This window comes from Hemiscyllium ocellatum, chromosome 44 (assembly GCF_020745735.1).
Source record: "Hemiscyllium ocellatum isolate sHemOce1 chromosome 44, sHemOce1.pat.X.cur, whole genome shotgun sequence".
Taxonomy (NCBI): domain Eukaryota; kingdom Metazoa; phylum Chordata; class Chondrichthyes; order Orectolobiformes; family Hemiscylliidae; genus Hemiscyllium; species Hemiscyllium ocellatum.
Genome location: NC_083444.1, coordinates 6,661,631 through 6,678,973, shown reverse-complemented (window position 1 = coordinate 6,678,973; position 17,343 = coordinate 6,661,631). Strand labels below are relative to the sequence as shown.

At 49.2% G+C, this 17,343-nt stretch overlaps 1 protein-coding gene across 1 annotated transcript in view; it reads left to right on the top strand.

Annotated features, from left to right (window-relative positions):
* The window catches only part of LOC132835209 (serine protease 55-like), a 42,537-nt gene extending 28,384 nt beyond the window's left edge, over positions 1–14,153 (top strand). Inside the window, exons 3-6 of the mRNA XM_060854573.1 lie at positions 4,056–4,242; positions 5,557–5,798; positions 7,692–7,825; positions 13,785–14,153. Of these exons, the coding sequence (XP_060710556.1) occupies positions 4,056–4,242; positions 5,557–5,798; positions 7,692–7,825; positions 13,785–14,153 (932 nt within the window). The remainder of the gene's footprint in view (positions 1–4,055; positions 4,243–5,556; positions 5,799–7,691; positions 7,826–13,784) is intronic.
* The last annotated feature ends 3,190 nt before the right edge of the window (positions 14,154–17,343 follow it).

The window sequence follows — 17,343 nt, the reverse complement described above, 5'->3', positions numbered from 1 at the left end:
ATGGAGGCAGGTTCCATTGAGACTTCCAAGAGGGGCATCAGATGGTTAATTGGATAGAAATGGCCTGTAGGGAGATGGGGTGAGATGGGAACTGGGTAACTGAGCCAGGACAGGCACAATGGGCTGAAAGGCTTTCTTCAGTACCATAACAACTCTACAATACTAAGAGAAACTTTGCATTTGTGTAGCGGCCTCTCACAACCACAGAGCATCCCAAAGCACTTTAGGGCCAATTGGTATGATGTTGTAAGAGAGAGTGAATGTTGTTCTGAACTGAGAGCTGTGTGATACGACTCGATGGGAGTCCCAGAGTGTACTGGAAAATGGAAAATACATAACATTTGGCTGTGGAGTGGATGCCTGAGTTGGTTGCTGTTTTGACAACAATTCCAGTTTAACCAATCAGTTTAAATTATGTCCCAGGGTATTAAACACAATCGAGTTTGAATTGATTGTTTTGCAACATTTAACCAATGAGACAATCCAATATTGGAGATCTAATAAAGGCAGGCATTTTGAAAATTGGAGGCAGAGCAACTGCCATCGACATAGATCCAAGAAATTAGGAAACACTCTCTATCAAAGGTACCTTTTCATATGAAGCATATTGACAATAAAAAGAAAGAAGACTACCCAGGGAGATCTTCAGCTGGAAGAAGACAGACACCAAAGACTACAGTGGCTGTGTGGTTTTGAAATTAATTTGATGTAATTTTAATAAGTGTCTTAATGGAACAGCATATTGTTATAGAGTTGGAGGCAGATAATAGGCAGTTAAGGGAAAGGAGGCTTAGAGGTATGAATTGTTGTTGTTAATGTTCACTTTTAGACTTAAAGAATAAATTGATGTTATTTTCTTTAAATAGTGGAAGTTGGGAGTTCTCTGTCAATTATATTTTAACGGATTACGAGGCGAGGTGAGACTTTCTGGCTGTTTGGTTGAATTAAAAGAAGGATTTGCCATGATAACACCATCAAGTATTTTTTTCGCTATGCCATTAATAGTTGGTGCACAGGAGGATCCCACAAGCAGTGATGTGACAACATCGCACTCTCCCTTTCTTTTCACATTCACGTACCAATCACACACAGGGATCAGAAGCAAGGAATACCATGGGATCTGTATCGCCTGTCTCCCAAATAATGCTCACTAGGGGACTGGGAAGCACGGGGACCTCAGCAACTAATTTGCAGATTAGCTGGCAAGTCATGGGACTGACACATCATATCTAAGGGCAGTGTTGGTTGACATTAGTTTGGAAAACGTTCCCTTTGCATCATACCATGGCAACTGTCAGGATCTCTTGTTTTTGTGATGGTTAAATGTTGGCCCTGGGACCATCAGGAGGTGGGATAGAGAACTCCCCCGCCATTCTGTTAAATAGTTTGAGAGAATCTTGTACATTTAACCTGTGGGGTTAGAGCAAGTCTCTGTTTTCTGCCACACACAAACTATGGCACCTCCGATACTGCGGCACCACCTCAGTGCTGGCACTGGGAGAGTCAGTCAAGGTCACAATGCAATGGGGAGACTGAAGGATGGAATGAGAAAGGCAGACCTATGAGTAGGAGCACTGGGTGGTCTAGGTGGTCTTAAAAACTCCCATCTGACCAAATCCAGTGAACTCCTTACTCCTACATGCTGTTATACCTCACTGGGGTAGTACCCTGGAAATCAAAACCCAACACTTCCAGAATCTTTTGAGTTGATTTGATTTACTGTTGTCACATGTACCAAAATACAGTGAAAAGTATTGTTTTGCATGCTGTACAGGCAAATCATACCTTACGCAAGTACATCAGGGTAATAGAACAGAAATGCAGAATGTAGTGTTGCAGCTACAGAGAAGGTGCAGAGAGAGATCAGCTCTAACATTTGAGAGGTCTGTTCAGAAGTCCGCTAACAGAAGCGAAAAAGCTGTTCTTCAATCTGATGGTACATGTTTTCAAACTTTTGTACCAGAGAGTGTAACCAGGGTGGGAAGGGTCTTTGATTACAGGATCAATGTTGGTTGGTTTGGGTGATGGACTGGGCTGTGTTCACAGCTCTCTGTAGTTTCTTGCAGTCCTGGGCAGAGCAGTTGCTGTACTGAACTGTGATGCATCCAGATGGAGTGCTTTCCACCTATAAACATCGGGAAGTGTCATTGTGGACATGCTGAATTTCCTTAGCCTCCTGAGGAAGGAGAGGCGTTGGTGCACTTTCTTGACTGTAACGTCAATGTGGGTGGACCAGGACAGATTACTGGTGATATCTCCTCCCAGGAACTTGTTGCTCTTGATCGTCTCCACCTCAGACAGGGGCATATCCTCCACTCCACTTCCTGAAGTTGATACCCCAGCTCCTTCATTTTGCTGACATTGGGGGAGAGGTTGTTGTTTTATCACTCAGCTGCGAAGCTCTCTGTCTCCTTCCTGTACAATGTCTCGTTGATGTTTGAGCTGTGACCCACTGCAGCGGTGTCATCAGCAAATGTGTAAATGGAGTTTGAGCTTAATGTGGCCACACAGTCGCGAGGGTATAAGGAGTTCAGTAAGGGCCTGAGTACGCAGCCTTGCTGTGTTGAGGATTATCGTGGAGGAGGTGTTGTCACCTAACCTGACCGATTGTAGCTTGCCTGTCAGGAAGTCGGAGATCCAGCTGCAGAGTCCTGTGTCTCTGAGTTCGGAGGTGAGTTTGGTTGGAACTATGGTGTTGAAGCTCCAGTCAGTATCAGAGTCTGATGTAGATGTCCTTGTTACCCTGATGTTCCAGAGAACCTTCACAAAAGATTTCCAAATAAGTACACACAGTTCCCAAATTTACCTGACATATTATTCATCGGATGCGGGCATCATGGGGAAAAGACCTTGTCTATTTACCCTATCCATGCCCCTCGTGATGTTATAAACCTGTATAAGGCCACCCCTCAGCCTCCGAAGTTCTGAGGATAGGGTCCCTGCATCTCCTCCGGTTTTGATAAGATGTTTTCAGCATCCTTTCTAGTTTAGCAACATCTTTGCTGTTGCAGGGAGGCTAGATTTGAACACAGTATTCCAAAATTGGCCTAACCAATGTCCTGGACAGTCGCAACATGACCTCCCAACCCCTGTACGCAATGCTCTGACCAATAAAGGCAAGCATACCAAATGCCTTCTTCACTATCCTATCGACCTGCAACTCCATTTCCAGGAACTATGAACTTGCACTCCAAGGTCTCATTGTTCTTGTGGTTCTGTTCGCCGAGCTGGGAGTTTTTGTTGCAAACGTTTCGTCCCCTGTCTAGGTGACATCCTCAGTGCTTGGGAGCCTCCTGTGAAGCGCTTCTGTGATGTTTCCTCCGGCATTTATAGTGGTGTGTCTCTGCCACTTCCGGTTGTCAGTTGCTGTCCGCTGCAGTGGCTGGTATATGTAGCCATACACTCAGATGACAAACAACATGAATTCGACTGGGACAACACCACTATTATAGGACAAGCCAAACAGAGGACAGCCAGGGAGTTCCTAGAGGCATGGCATTCATCCACTGATTCTATCAACAAACATATCGACCTGGACCCAATATACCGGCCACTGCCGCGGACAGCAACTGACAACCGGAAGCGGCAGATAAGCTACTATAAATGCTGGAGAAAACATCACAGAAGCGCTTCATAGGAGGCTCCCAAGCACTGAGGATGTCACCTAGACAGGGGACAAAACGTTTGCAACAACAAGTCCCAGCTTGGCGAACAGAACCACAACAACGAGTACCCGAGCTACAAATCTTCTCACAAACTTTGAGTCTCATTGTTCAGCAAAACTCCCCGTGAATAGAAAAAAATCAATTCCCAATTTTAGTCGCTTCCCATTTGCGTTCCATTGGCTCTCGAATTCCCTCCCTGGACCTCTCCACCTCTCAAACTCGCCCCTACCCACCCTCCCCCTCTTTGAGCCAATCTTCGGAAATCTCCCCTTCGGACCAAGCCACTGAGGCCTGGTATTAGGTTCCACCCGCCTCGCCCGCATTAGCGACGTTTCAAAGGTCCTAAGCGAGCGGATTGTTGCTGAGTTGGTTTGGCTTGTGTTGTTACAGGTTACAGAGGTCGATCCCATCACAGGCAGAGGCGCCTGGACTCCCAGATTATTGGAGGGAGTGACACTAAGCCAGGCGATTGGCCCTGGCAGGTCAGCCTTCGGAAATACAGCACGCACATCTGCGGAGGCTCCATCCTCAACACGTGGTGGGTGTTGACAGCAGCTCATTGTCTGAAAAGGTTCAGGTGAGCACGACGCAGCGCAAGAGTGCAATCCAAAATGAGTGAAACAGTTCTCATGGAGATATCTGTACACTGAATGGATCTCTCTGTCCCCTCTCTCTCAGGGAGATATCTGTACACTGACTGGTATCTCTCTGTCCTCGCTCTCTCAGGGAGATATCTGTACACTGACTGTACCTCTCTGTCCCCGCTCTCTCAGGGAGATATCTGTACACTGACTGGTAGCTCTCTGTCCCCACTCTCTCAGGGAGATATCTGTACACTGACTGGTGTCTCTCAGTCCCTTCTCTCAGGGAGATATCTGTACACTGACTGGTGTCTCTCAGCCCCCTCTCTCTCAGGGAGATATCTGTACACTGATTGGTATCTCTCAGTCCCCTCTCTCTCAGGGGGATATCTGAATACTGACTGGTGTCTCTCAGTCCCCTCTCTCTTAGGGGGCTATCTGTGCACTGACTAATGTCTCTCAGTCCCCTCTCCCTCAGGGAGATATCTGTACACTGACTGGTGTCTCTCAGTCCCCTCTCTCTCAGGGAGATATCTGTACACTGACTGGTGTCTCTCAGGCCCCTCTCTAAGGGAGATATCTGCACACTGACTGGTATCTCACAGTCTCTCTCTCTCTCTCTCTCTCTCTCTCTCTCTCTCTCTCTCTAAGGGAGATATCTGTACACTGACTGGTGTCTCACAGTCCTTCTCTAAGTCTCAGGGAGATATCTGTACACTGACTGGTGTCTCTCACTCCCCTGTACACTGACCCAACCAATTTTCCATTTGGTCTGACAAATGCCTTTCTATGGAGAATGTGCAGACTGCAGATGCTGGGGATCAGAGTCGAGAGTGTGGTGCTGGAAAAGCACAGCAGGCCAGACAGCATCTGAGGAACTGGAGAATCGACGTTTCAAGCATAAACCCTTCAACACCACATGTTTTTGACAAGCACCTTTCTGAGGTAACCCCCTCTCACCTGTGCTCGGCCTACTGACCTCCTCAAGGCCTCTCTTGGGAGGGAGCTGGTCATCTTGACATGGCCCTTTCTGAAGCTGGTGTTGGGGTGGGGCTGAGAGGATTTCCAAACCAGCAACAGCCATCCTCCCCTTGGCTGCCCTCTCCTCCCACCACCCATCGTAGCAGCCATCGTAAACGGCCATCTCTGGTAGGCCAGGGCCTGTTTAAATTCAGGCCTGTAGGTCAAGGCTTTCAAATGGAGTTTGAGCAATTGGAAAGGGGTGTCGGAGCCCTAGGGGAGGGAGAGTGGGAGAGTGGAGGTGGCGGGGAGACCGAGGGGTTGGTACTGACAGATTGGTTTCTGTACAGGGCAGAGCAGCTCTCAGTGGAGACAGGCTCCATTGAACTGGGGCACCACAAGGCGCAGGCGTTCAGGGTGGCTGGAGTCATCATTCACCAGGACTACGATCACTCGAGCCTAGACAATGACATCGCCATGGTGGAGCTGCAGACCCCCATCGCCTTCAGTGAAGACCAGTTGCCTGTTCTGCTTCCCCTCAGCGACCAGTTCGACATCGAGGACTGGAAACCCTGTTTTGTCATTGGATGGGGTATAACCCAACACGGTGAGGCGCGGGGGCCCTGAGGTATAAACGGGTCTTGGGTAGGGTACTCTGGAGTGGGACCTCTGCCCCCCTCACTTCCTTCGCCCTGGGATTTTGGTGACAGGGCGAGAATGTTAATGGACAGGATGTTGACCAGGGAGGAGGGGGCAGCACCCTCATGATATATCAGCACCCACCAGGAACCAATGGATGAATGTTTAAAGATTTCATCCCATCACTGCGGCTATGAAGCCCCAGTGAGAGGCAGGGCAAAGGGCTTTCTGTGTGCCAGCCTAGGTCGTTCAGAGGGAGTTGGCACAATGGACGGTCTCCAAAAGTAGGGAGACTCTCATACACAGTCACTCAGTACCAGCTGGAGAGATTGGGCCCACAGGAGGTCCACTGTAAAACACCTCCCCCCCATCCCCCCCCACCCCACCCCACCCCTATACACCCACCATCCACCCTACTTCATGGAAAACCTCAACCTGCTACCCCACCCTGTGCTACAGCTTACCCTATAATACTCCTCACTCCCTCATCTCCCACACACACAGTCTCACACACACTTGCATGCATACATATCTCAGACTGTAACTCACTCTCACAAATCTGTTATTTTATATATGAACTACACTGACCCCCTCAATTAGATTCTGGTCTGTAACTCACTCCCGGGTATCTGTTATTCTATATATAAACCACCCTGAACCCCTCGATTAGATTCCAGTCTGTAACACACTCCTGGGTATCTGTTATTCTGTATATGAACCACCCTGAACCCCTCGATTAGATTCCAGTCTGTAACTCACTCCCGGGTATCTGTTATTCTGTATATGAACCACCCTGAACCCCTCGATTAGATTCCAGTCTGTAACTCACTCCCGGGTATCTGTTATTCTGTATATAAACCACCCTGAACCCCTCTATTAGATTCCAGACTGTAACTCACTCCTGGGTATCTGTTATTCTGTATATAAACCACCCTGAACCCCTCGATTAGATTCCAGTCTGTAACTCACTCCCGTGTATCTGTTATTCTTTATATAAACCACCCTGAACCCCTCGATTAGATTCCAGTCTGTAACTCACTCCCGTGTATCTGTTATTCTGTATATAAACCACCCTGAACCCCTCAATTAGATTCCAGTCTGTAACTCACTCCTGGGTACCTGTTATTCTGTATATAAACCACCCTGAACCTCTTGATTAGATTCCAGTCTGTAACTCACTCCCGGGTATCTGTTATTTTGTATATAAACCATCCCAATCACCTCGTTTAGAATTCGGTCTGTTACTCACTCCTGAGTACCTGTTAATCTATATATAAACCACTCCAACCCCTTGATTAGATTCCAGTCTGTAACTCACTCCCTGCTTCTGTTATTCTGTACATAAACCATCCTGAACCTCTCGATTAGATTCTGGTCTATTACTCACTCCCGGTTACCTGTTAATCTATATATAAACCACCCTGCATCCCTTGATTAGATTCCAGTCTGTAACTCAAACTCCTGGGAATCTTTTATTCTGTATATAAACCACCCTGAACCCATTGATTAGATTCCAGTTTGTAACTCACTCCTCGGTAGCTGTTATAAAGAGAGTCGCTGTAACCCTCACCCCTCTCTTTGTTGTACTTACTGACTGTATTCCCTCTCCTTTCTCCTTGGTCCCTGTCTGTTGTCTCTTCATTATCACTTCCCCCTCCCGTGGCTCCAACATCATCCATCCCCTCTTTGTTTCTATCCCGGCTGTGCCCTCTCCCTGACGCTGGCTAGCACCACCATGGCGCACCAGTCCCCCTTCTCCGGTCTCGGTGGAACGCCAACTCTACGGGTTTGGTCAGGGTGGGTAGGAAAGGCCATGCTGAATCCTGTGTCTGTCACCTCCCTTTAGAGAAGAGACCAATAATTCTCCAAGAGGTGGAAGTGGAGCTCATTGACTGGCACAGCTGCCAGAAGTGGGTGAAAGGTCTGACGCGGAACATGCTGTGCGCTGGCTACGAGGAAGGTGGACGAGATGCTTGTCAGGTAAATCCTGTCTTATTTGTTGCAGTGGTGCTGATGGAATGAGCAGGAGAGACCATTCGGCCCCTCAATAAGACACAGGCCAGTCCTTCTTTCGTTTGCCCAGGGTGTGGGCATTGGTGGGCAAGGTCGCTGTTTGATATCCATCTCTACTTGCCCTTTGCCACTGACAGACACAGTTCGGAGAGCGATTAAGGGTCAAGCGCGTTGACTGTGGGTCTGGAGTCACATGGAGGCCCGGACCGGGTAAGGACAGCGGGTTTCCCTCCCGAGAAAGCATTAGCTTCAGGGTAGATAAAGATAAACTATTTTGTTGGCACTGCTGCCTCCTGGTGCCAGGGTCCCAGGTTCGATTCCAGCCTTGGGCAACTGTCTGTGTGGAGTTTACACATTCTCCCCATAACTGCGTGGGTTTCCTCTGGGTGCTCCAGTTACCTCCCGCAATCCAAGGATGTGCAGGTTAGGGTGGAGTGGCCGTGCTAAATTGTCCCATAGTGCCCTGGGGTGTTCAGGTTAGGGTGGATTGGCCGTGCTAAATTGTCCCAGTGTTCAGGGATAGACAATAGATAATAGACAATCGGTGCAGGAGTAGGCCATTCTGCCCTTCGAGCCTGTACCACCATTCAATATGCTCATGGCTGATCATCCTTAATCAGTATCCTGTTCCTGCCTTATCTCCATAACCCTTGATCCCACTATCCTTGAGAGCTCTATCCAACTCTTTCTTAAATGAATCCAGAGACTGGGCCTCCACTGCCCTCTGGGGCAGAGCATTCCACACAACCACCACTCTCTGGGTGAAGAAGTTTCTCTTCATCTCTGTCCTAAATGGTCTACCCCGTATTTTTAAGCTGTGTCCTCTGGTTCGGCACTCGCCCATCAGCGGAAACATGTTTCCTGCCTCCAGAGTGTCCAATCCTTTAATAATTTTATATGCCTCAATCAGATCCCCTCTCAGTCTTCTAAACTCAAGGGTATACAAGCTCAGTCGCTCCAGTCTTTCAGCGTAAGGTAGTCCCGCCATTCCAGGAGTTGACCTTGTGAACCTACGCTGCACTCCCTCAATAGCCAGAATGTCTTTCCTCAAATTTGGAGACCAGAACTGCACACAATACTCCAGGTGTGGTCTCACCATGGCCCTGTACAGCTGCAGAAGAACCTCTTTGCTTCTATACTCAATCCCTCTTGTTATGAAGGCCAGCATGCTATTAGCCTTCTTCACTACCTGCTGTACCTGCATGCTTACCTTCATTGACTGGTGTACAAGAACACCCAGATCTCTCTGTACTACCCCTTTACCTAAATTGATTCCATTGAGGTAGTAATCTGCCTTCCTGTTCTTGCCACCAAAGTGGATAACCATACATTTATCCACATTAAACTGCATCTTCCATGCATCTGACCACTCACCTAACCTGTCCGGGTCACCCTGTAATCTCCTAACGTCCTCCTCACATTTCACCCTGCCACCCCTTTGTATCATCAGCAAATTTGCTAATGTTATTGCTAATACCATCTTCTATATCATTAACATATATTGTAAAAAGCTGCGGTCCCAGCACTGATCCCTGCGGTACCCCACTTGTCACTGCCTACCATTCCGAAATGGAGTCGGTTATCATTACACTTTGTTTCCTATCAGCCAACCAACTTTCAATCCAAGTTAGTACTTTGCCCCCAATACCATGCACCCTAATTTTGCTCACTAACCTCCTATGTGGGACTTTATCAAAAGCTTTCTGAAAGTCCAGGTACACTACAACTACTTGATCTCCCTCGTCCATCTTCAGAGTTACATCCTCAAAAATTCCGGAAGATTACTGGTTATGGTGGATTGGCCATGCTAAATTGTCCCATAGTGCCCAGGAATGTGTAGGTTAGGGTGGATTGGCCATGCTAAATTGTCCCATAGTGCCCAGGGATGTGCAGGTTAGGGTGGATTGGCCATGCTAAATTGTCCCATAGTGCCCAGGAATGTGTAGGTTAGGGTGGATTGGCCATGCTAAATTGTCCCATAGTGCCCAGGAATGTGTAGGTTAGGGTGGATTGGCCGTGCTAAATTGTCCCATAGTGCCCAGGGATTTGCAGGTTAGGGTGGATTGGCCATGCTAAATTGTCCCATAGTGCCCAGGGATGTGCATGTTAGGGTGGATTGGCCATGCTAAATTGTCCCATAGTGCCCAGGAATGTGTAGGTTAGGGTGGATTGGCCATGCTAAATTGTCCCATAGTGCCCAGGGATGTGCAGGTTAGGGTGGATTGGCCATGCTAAATTGTCCCATAGTGCCCAGGAATGTGTAGGTTAGGGTGGATTGGACATGCTAAATTGTCTATAGTGCCCAGGGATGTGTAGTTAGGGTGGATTGGCCGTGCTAAATTGTCCTATAGTGCCCAGGGATGTTCAGGCTGGGGTGGATTGGCCGTGCTAAATTGTCCCATAGTGCCCAGGGATGTGCAGGTTAGGGTGGATTGGCCGTGCTAAATTGTTCCATAGTGCCCAAGGATGTGCAGATTAGGGTGGATTGGCCGTGCTAAATTGTCCCATAGTGCCCAGGGATGTGCAGGTTAGGGTGGATTGGCTGTGCTAAATTGTTCCATAATGCCCAGGGATGTACGGGTTAGGGTGGATTAGCCGTCCCATAGTGCCCATGGGAATTGAAGGGTCACAGGGATAGGGTAGGGTGTGGGATGAGTTTTGGGGGGTCTGTGTGGATTTGATGGGCTGAATGGTCTGTTTCCATACTGTCGGGGATTCCTGGTTGGGGATTCTGTAACACAGGGGCATCATCTGAGATTTAGGGTCAGACCATTCAGGAGAGATGTTAGGAAGCACTTTATAAACTCAGAGATGTACTGCACGGAAACAGACCCTTTGATCCAACTTGTCCATGCCAACCAGATATAGGGGAGATTTAATAGAAACTTGCAAGATAATACATGGCTTGGAAAGGGTGGACACTAGGAAGTTGTTTCCGTTAAGCGAGGAGACTAGGACCCGTGGACACAGCCTTAGAATTAGAGGGGGTCAATTCAGAACAGAAATGCGGAAACATTTCTTCAGCCAGAGAGTGGTGGGCCTGTGGAATTCATTGCTGCGGGGTGCAGTGGAGGCCAGGACACTAAATGTCTTCAAGGCAGAGATTGATAAATTCTTGGTGTCACAAGGAATTAAGGGCTATGGGGAGAATGCTGGTAAATGGAGTTGAAATGCCCATCAGCCATGATTGAATGGTGGAGTGGACTCGATGGGCCGAATGGCCTTACTTCCACTCCTATGTCTTATGGTCTTATGGTCTTATATCTTAAATTAATCTCGTCCCAGCACTTGGCCCATATCCCTCTAAACCCTTCCTATTCATATACCTATCCAAATGCCTTTTAAATGTTGTAATTGTACCAGCCTCCACCACTTCCTCTGGCAGCTCATTCCATACACACAGCACCCTCTGTGTGACTCAGTCCCCTTTAGGTCCCTTTTAATTCTGTCCCCTCTCACCATAAACCTATGCCCTCTCGTTTGGGACTCCTCTACCCTGAGGGAAAAAAAAAGACCTTGTCTATTTACTGTATCCATGCCCCTCATGATTTTATAGACGTTTGTAAAGTCACTCCTCAGCCCCCGACACTCCGGGGTAAACAGCCCCACCCTGTTCAGCCTCTCCCCGTCGCTCAAACCCTCCAATCCAATCAATCTTAATGCCTCATGTGGCTGGAGGAGGTCACTGAGAATGACATGGGGTGAGACCACCTAAAATGAGAATCAGAATTTTAAAAATGGGGACGTTGACACAAAAAGGAATGGAGTCTAGATTAGAGTGGTGCTGAAAAAGCGCAGCAGGTCAGGCAGCATCCGAGGAGCAGGAAAATCAACGATTTGGAAAAAGCCCTTCATCAGGGATGAGGCTGGGAGTCTCCAGGGTGGAGAGATAAATGGGAGGGGGTATAGGGCTGGGCAGAAGGTAGCTGAGAGTACAATAGGTGGATGGAGGTAGGGGCAAAGATGATAGGTCGGAGAGGAGGGTGGAGCTGATAGGTGGGAAGCAAGATTGGCAGGTGGGACAGGTCATGAGGGCAGTGCTGAGCTGGAAGGTTGGAACTGGGGTAAGATGGGGGGAAGGGAATTGAGGAAACTGGTGAAGTCCACATTGATGTCCTGGGGTTGAAGTGTTCTGAGGCGGAAGATGAGGCATTTTTCCTCCAGGCATCAGGTGGTGAGGGAGCGGCGGTGGAGGAGGCCCTGGACCTGCATGTCCTCAGCAGCGTGGGAGGGGGAGTTGAAATGTTGGGCCACAGGGCGGTGTGGTTGATTGGTGCTGGTGTCCCTGAGGTGTTCCCTGAAGCCGTCTGCTAGGAGGCGCCCAGTCTTCCCAATGTAGAGGAGACCGCATCGGGAGCAACGGATACAATAAAATATAGGTGGATGTGCAGGTAAAACTTTGATAGATGTGGAAGGTTCCTTTGGGGGCCTTGGATGGAGGTGAGGGGGGAGGTGTGGGCACAGGTTTTGCAATTCCTGTGGTGGCAGGGGAAGGTGCCAGGATGGGAGGGTGGGTTGTTGGGGGGCGTGGACCTGACCAGGTAGTCACGGAGGGAACAGTCTTTGCGGAAGGCGGAAAGGGGTGGGGAGGGAAATATATCCCCGGTGGTGGGGTCCGTTTGGAGGTGGCGGAAATGTCAGCGGATGATGCGGTTTATGCGATGGTTGGTGGGGTGGAAGGTGAGCACCGGGGCGTTCTGTCCTTGTTGAAGGGGTGGGGTTTGAGGGCGGAGGGGTGAGATGTGGACGAGATGCGTTGGAGGGCATCTTCAACCATGTGGGAAGGGAAATTGCGGTCTCTAAAGAAGGAGGCCATCTGTATGTTCTATGATGAAACTGGTCCTCCTGGGAGCAGATACAGTGGAGGCAGAGGAATTGGGAATACGGGATGGCATTTTTGCAGGAGGTAGGGTGAGAAGAGGTATATTCCAGGTAGCTGTGGGAGTCGGTGGGTTTGTAAAAAATGTCAGTGTCAAGTCGGTCGTCATTGATGGAGATGGAGAGGTCCAGGAAGGAGAGGGAGGTGTCAGAGATGGATCCAGGTAAATTTAAGGTCAGGGTGGAATGTGTTGGTGAAGTTGATGAATTGCTCAACCTCCTCGTGGGAGCACGAGGTGGCACCAATGCAGTCATCAATGCAGCGGAGGAAGAGGTGGGGAGTGGTGCCGGTGTAATTACGGAAGATCGACTGTTCTACGTAGCCAACAAAGAGACAGGCATAGCTGGGGCCCATATGTGTGCCCATGGCTACCCCTTTGGTCTGGAAGAAGTGGGAGGATTCGAAGGAGAAATTGTTAAGGGTGAGGACCAGTTCGGCCAAACGAATGAGAGTGTCGGTGGAAGGGTACTGTTGGAGACGTCGGGAGAGGAAGAAATGGAGGTCCTGATTATGGCGGATGGAGGTGTAGAGGGATTGGATATCCATGGTGAAGATGAGGCGTTGGGGGCTGGGGAAACGGAAGTCTTGGGCGTGGGTGGTGTCCTGAACATCTGTGGGGAGTTCGTGGACTAGGAGGGATAGGACAATATTGAGGTAGGTGGAGATGAGTTCGGTGGGGCAGGAACATGCTGAGACAATGGGTTGGCCAGGGTGGTCAGGCTTGTGGGTCTTGGGAAGGAGGTAGAATCGGGTGGTGCGGGGTTCCCGGACTATGAGGTTGGAAGCTGTGGGTGGGAGATCTCCTGAGGTGATGAGGTTCTGTATGGTCTGGGAGATGATGGTTTGCTGATGGGGTGTTAGTGGGGAGTGAGGTCATGGTCGAGCCAGGCGCCAAGTCAATGACACCTCCTCCTATCACCCCCTTGACCATGACCTCGACGGTTCTCTGGGGAAATGAGTATCACACTCAAACTGAAGGGCTTTGTTCTCACACTCCACTCCGGAGAGACTTCCGAAGGTGCTGAGTAGTTTGTGTTTGCTTTGTAGGGAGACAGCGGGGGTCCGCTGATGTGCCAAGGCATGAACTCCGAGTCTTGGATCCAGGTCGGCATCGTGAGCTGGGGGACTGGGTGTGGGCAGTCTCGCAGCCCTGGCGTGTACACCCTGCTTGCCAATTACCTGGACTGGCTGGAGACGATGGCGGACAAGGCTGGAAAACCCTACATCCCGGGAAGGGACATTCCCTCTGAACCTGTGCGACAAGTGGTGGATGAGAACACCCTGTCCCAGGCTTCATTCCCCTACCAGGAGCTGACAGCACAATCTTCCAGCGCCTCCACAACTGACCATTGCAGCATCCTCTGCTCGACTGTTACACTGACCTGGGCAATTCTACGGCCTGAGATGAATAAATAAACTAAATAATTACCAGGAACTGTCTTGACAGTTATATCCTCTACACTATCTCCCATCAAACACTCCCAGGACAGGGACAGCACGGGGTTAGATACAGAGTAAAGCCCCCTCTACACTGTCCACATCAAACACTCCCAGGACAGGGACAGCATGGGGTTAGATACAGAGTAAAGCTCCTTCTACACTGTCCTCATCAAACACTCCCAGGACAGGGACAGCACGGGGTTAGATACAGAGTAAAGCTTTCTCTACGCTGTCCCCATCAAACACTCCCAGGACAGGGACAGCACGGGGTTAGATACAGAGTAAAGCCCCCTCTACACTGTCCTCATCAAACACTCCCAGGACAGGGACTGCACAGGGTTAGATACAGAGTAAAGCTCTCCCTACACTGTCCCCATCAAACACTCCCACGGACAGGGACAGCACGGGATTAGATACAGAGTAAAGCTCCCTCTACACTGTCCTCATCAAACACTCCCAGGACAGGGACTGCACGGGGTAAGATACAGAGTAAAGCTTCTTCTACACTGTCCCCATCAAACACTCCCAGGACAGGGACAGCACGGGGTTAGATACAGAGTAAAGCTCCCTCTACACTGTCCCCATCAAACACTCCCAGGACAGGGACAGCACGGGGTTAGATACAGAGTAAAGCTCCCTCTACACTGTCCCCTCATCAAACACGCTGTATCTAATATTCTAAGACTGCTGTAGTTCTCCCTTCCAAAGGGGGTCGGAGCGGATGCACAAATTAAATGTTTATGGATTGCCAGCTACTTATTTCAGATGAGTACTTTAATTGAATTGCTACAGTGAGGAGACAAATTGGATTCTTAATGAATAGAGTGCTAGCCAAGAGCAAAACTATTTTCTCCTCATTATGTTAATTGATTTTTTTATTACTATTAGTTACTGGTAAGATTGATGAATCTCTTTTTGAAAACAGCTGGTGTGATTTTGACTCCAGTGTAATGTTTGTTCAAAGGTGGCACTCCCAGGACAGTTGGGATTAGATCCAGAGTAAAGCTCTCTCTACTCTGTTAAACTGAAATTAAAGCTCTCTCTACAGTGACCCCATCAAACACACCCAGGACACACACACACACACACACACACACACACAGCGGCCCAACAGCATCCCTTTCAGCCCATCACTGTCTGTGATAGCCCCTGTCTGGAGATGACAGTTCGACACAATGATACTTACTCAGTCCCGAAGAAGATTGACATGGTGAATCGATGTGTCTCTCTTTTTTTTCTCATCCACCCACGGGATAGAAGCGTCGCTGGCTAGGCCAGCATTTATTGCCTGTCCCTAGTTACCCCTTGTGAAGGTGGGGGTGAGCTGCCTTCTTGAACCACTGCAGACCACCTGCTGTGGGTTGACCCACAGTGCTGTTAGGGAGGGAGTTCCAGGATTCCAATCCAGCAACAGCGAAGGAATGGCGATGTATTTCCCAGACAGGATGGTGACTGGCTTGAGGGAACTTGCAGAGGGTGGTGTTCCCATATATCTGCTGCCCTCATCCTCCTAGATGGAACTGGCCGTGGGTTTGGAAGGTGCTGCCTGAGGACCTTTGGTGAATTGCTGCAGTGCATCTTGTAGCTGGTACAGACTGCTGCTACTGAGCGTCGGTGGTGGAGGGAGGGAGGGGATGTTTGGGGATGTGGTGTCAATCAAGCAGGGGCTGCTTTGTCCCTGGATGGTGTCGAGCTTCGCGAGTGTTGTTGGGGCTGCCCTTATCTAGGGGCAAATGGGGTATGTTCCATCACAATTCTGACTTGTGCCTTGTCGATGGTGGGACAAGCTTTGGGGGCTCACAAGGGGAGTTACTCGCTGCAGTATTCCTAGCCTCTGGCCTGCTCTTGTAGCCAATGAGGTTATGTGAAAAGCCCAGTTGAGATTCTGGTCAATGGTAACCCCCAGGATGGGGGACTCAGTGATGGTAACACCATTGAATGTCAAGGGACAGTGGTTAGAGTGTTCACAGCCTGGCATTTGTTAGATTAGATTACTTACAGTGTGGAAACAGGCCTTTCGGCCCAACAAGTCCACATCGACCCGCCAAAGCGCGACCCACCCATACCCCTACGTTTACCCCTTACCTAACACTACGGGCAATTTAGCATGGCCAATTCACCTGACCTGCACATCTTTGGACTGTGGGAGGAAACCGGAGCACCCGGAGGAAACCGTGCAAACGTGCAAACTCCACACAGTCAGTCGCCTGAGGCGGGAATTGAACCCGGGTCTCTGGCGCTGGGAGGCAGCAGTGCTAACCACTGTGCCACCGTGCCGGCATGAATGTTTTTAACCACTTATCGGCCCAAGCCTGGGTATTGTCTAGAACTTGTTGCATCCCTCTCCCCACAGTTGGCTCAGAAATGCCAATTCATTCATCTTATTGCTATCAATCATATTGTAGACAAAGTAGATTATTAATTTTATTTGAAATAGTTCCGGGCAGATCTGGAAGGGATGAGGTTCGACATTGTTCTGCGTAAAGGCAGTGAGGTAGGTCACTGTGGGGTGTCAGCTTAGAGTCAGTGCTTAAGTCTCATGTTGGGGTTCACAATGATCAGAGATGGGACTGCTGACTTAGCCATACCAGACCCCCTCCTGGTCCTGTGCGGCATGGACTGAGGCATGCCTTGGCAAAACCGTTGGGGCAGAGGGCCAAGAATAAGACTGTGGTTACAATCAGAGAGTGGCAGATGGGGTTTAATTTAGATAAATGGAAAGGCAAGTCAGGGCAGGGCTTACACACTTAATGGTAAGGTCCTGGGGAGTGTTGCTGAACAAAGAGATCTTGCAGTGCAGGTTCATAGCTCCTTGTGAACGTAGAGTTTTAGGTAGATAGGATAGTGAGGAAGGCGTTTGGTATGCTTTCCTTTATTGGTCACAGTATTGAGTACAGGAGTTGGGAAGTCATGTTGCGGCTGTACAGGACATTGGTGAGGCCACTTTTGGAATATGACATGCAGGTCTGGTCTCCTTCCTATCGGAAAGATGTTGTGAAATTTAAAAGGGTTCAGAAAAGTTTACAAGGATGTTGCCAGGGTTGGAGGGTTTGAGCTCTAGGGAGAGGTTGAATAGGTTGGGACTGTGTTCCCTGGAGCATCGGAGGCTGAGAGGTAACATTTTCAAGATTTATAAAATCATGAGGGGCATGGTTAAGGTGAATAG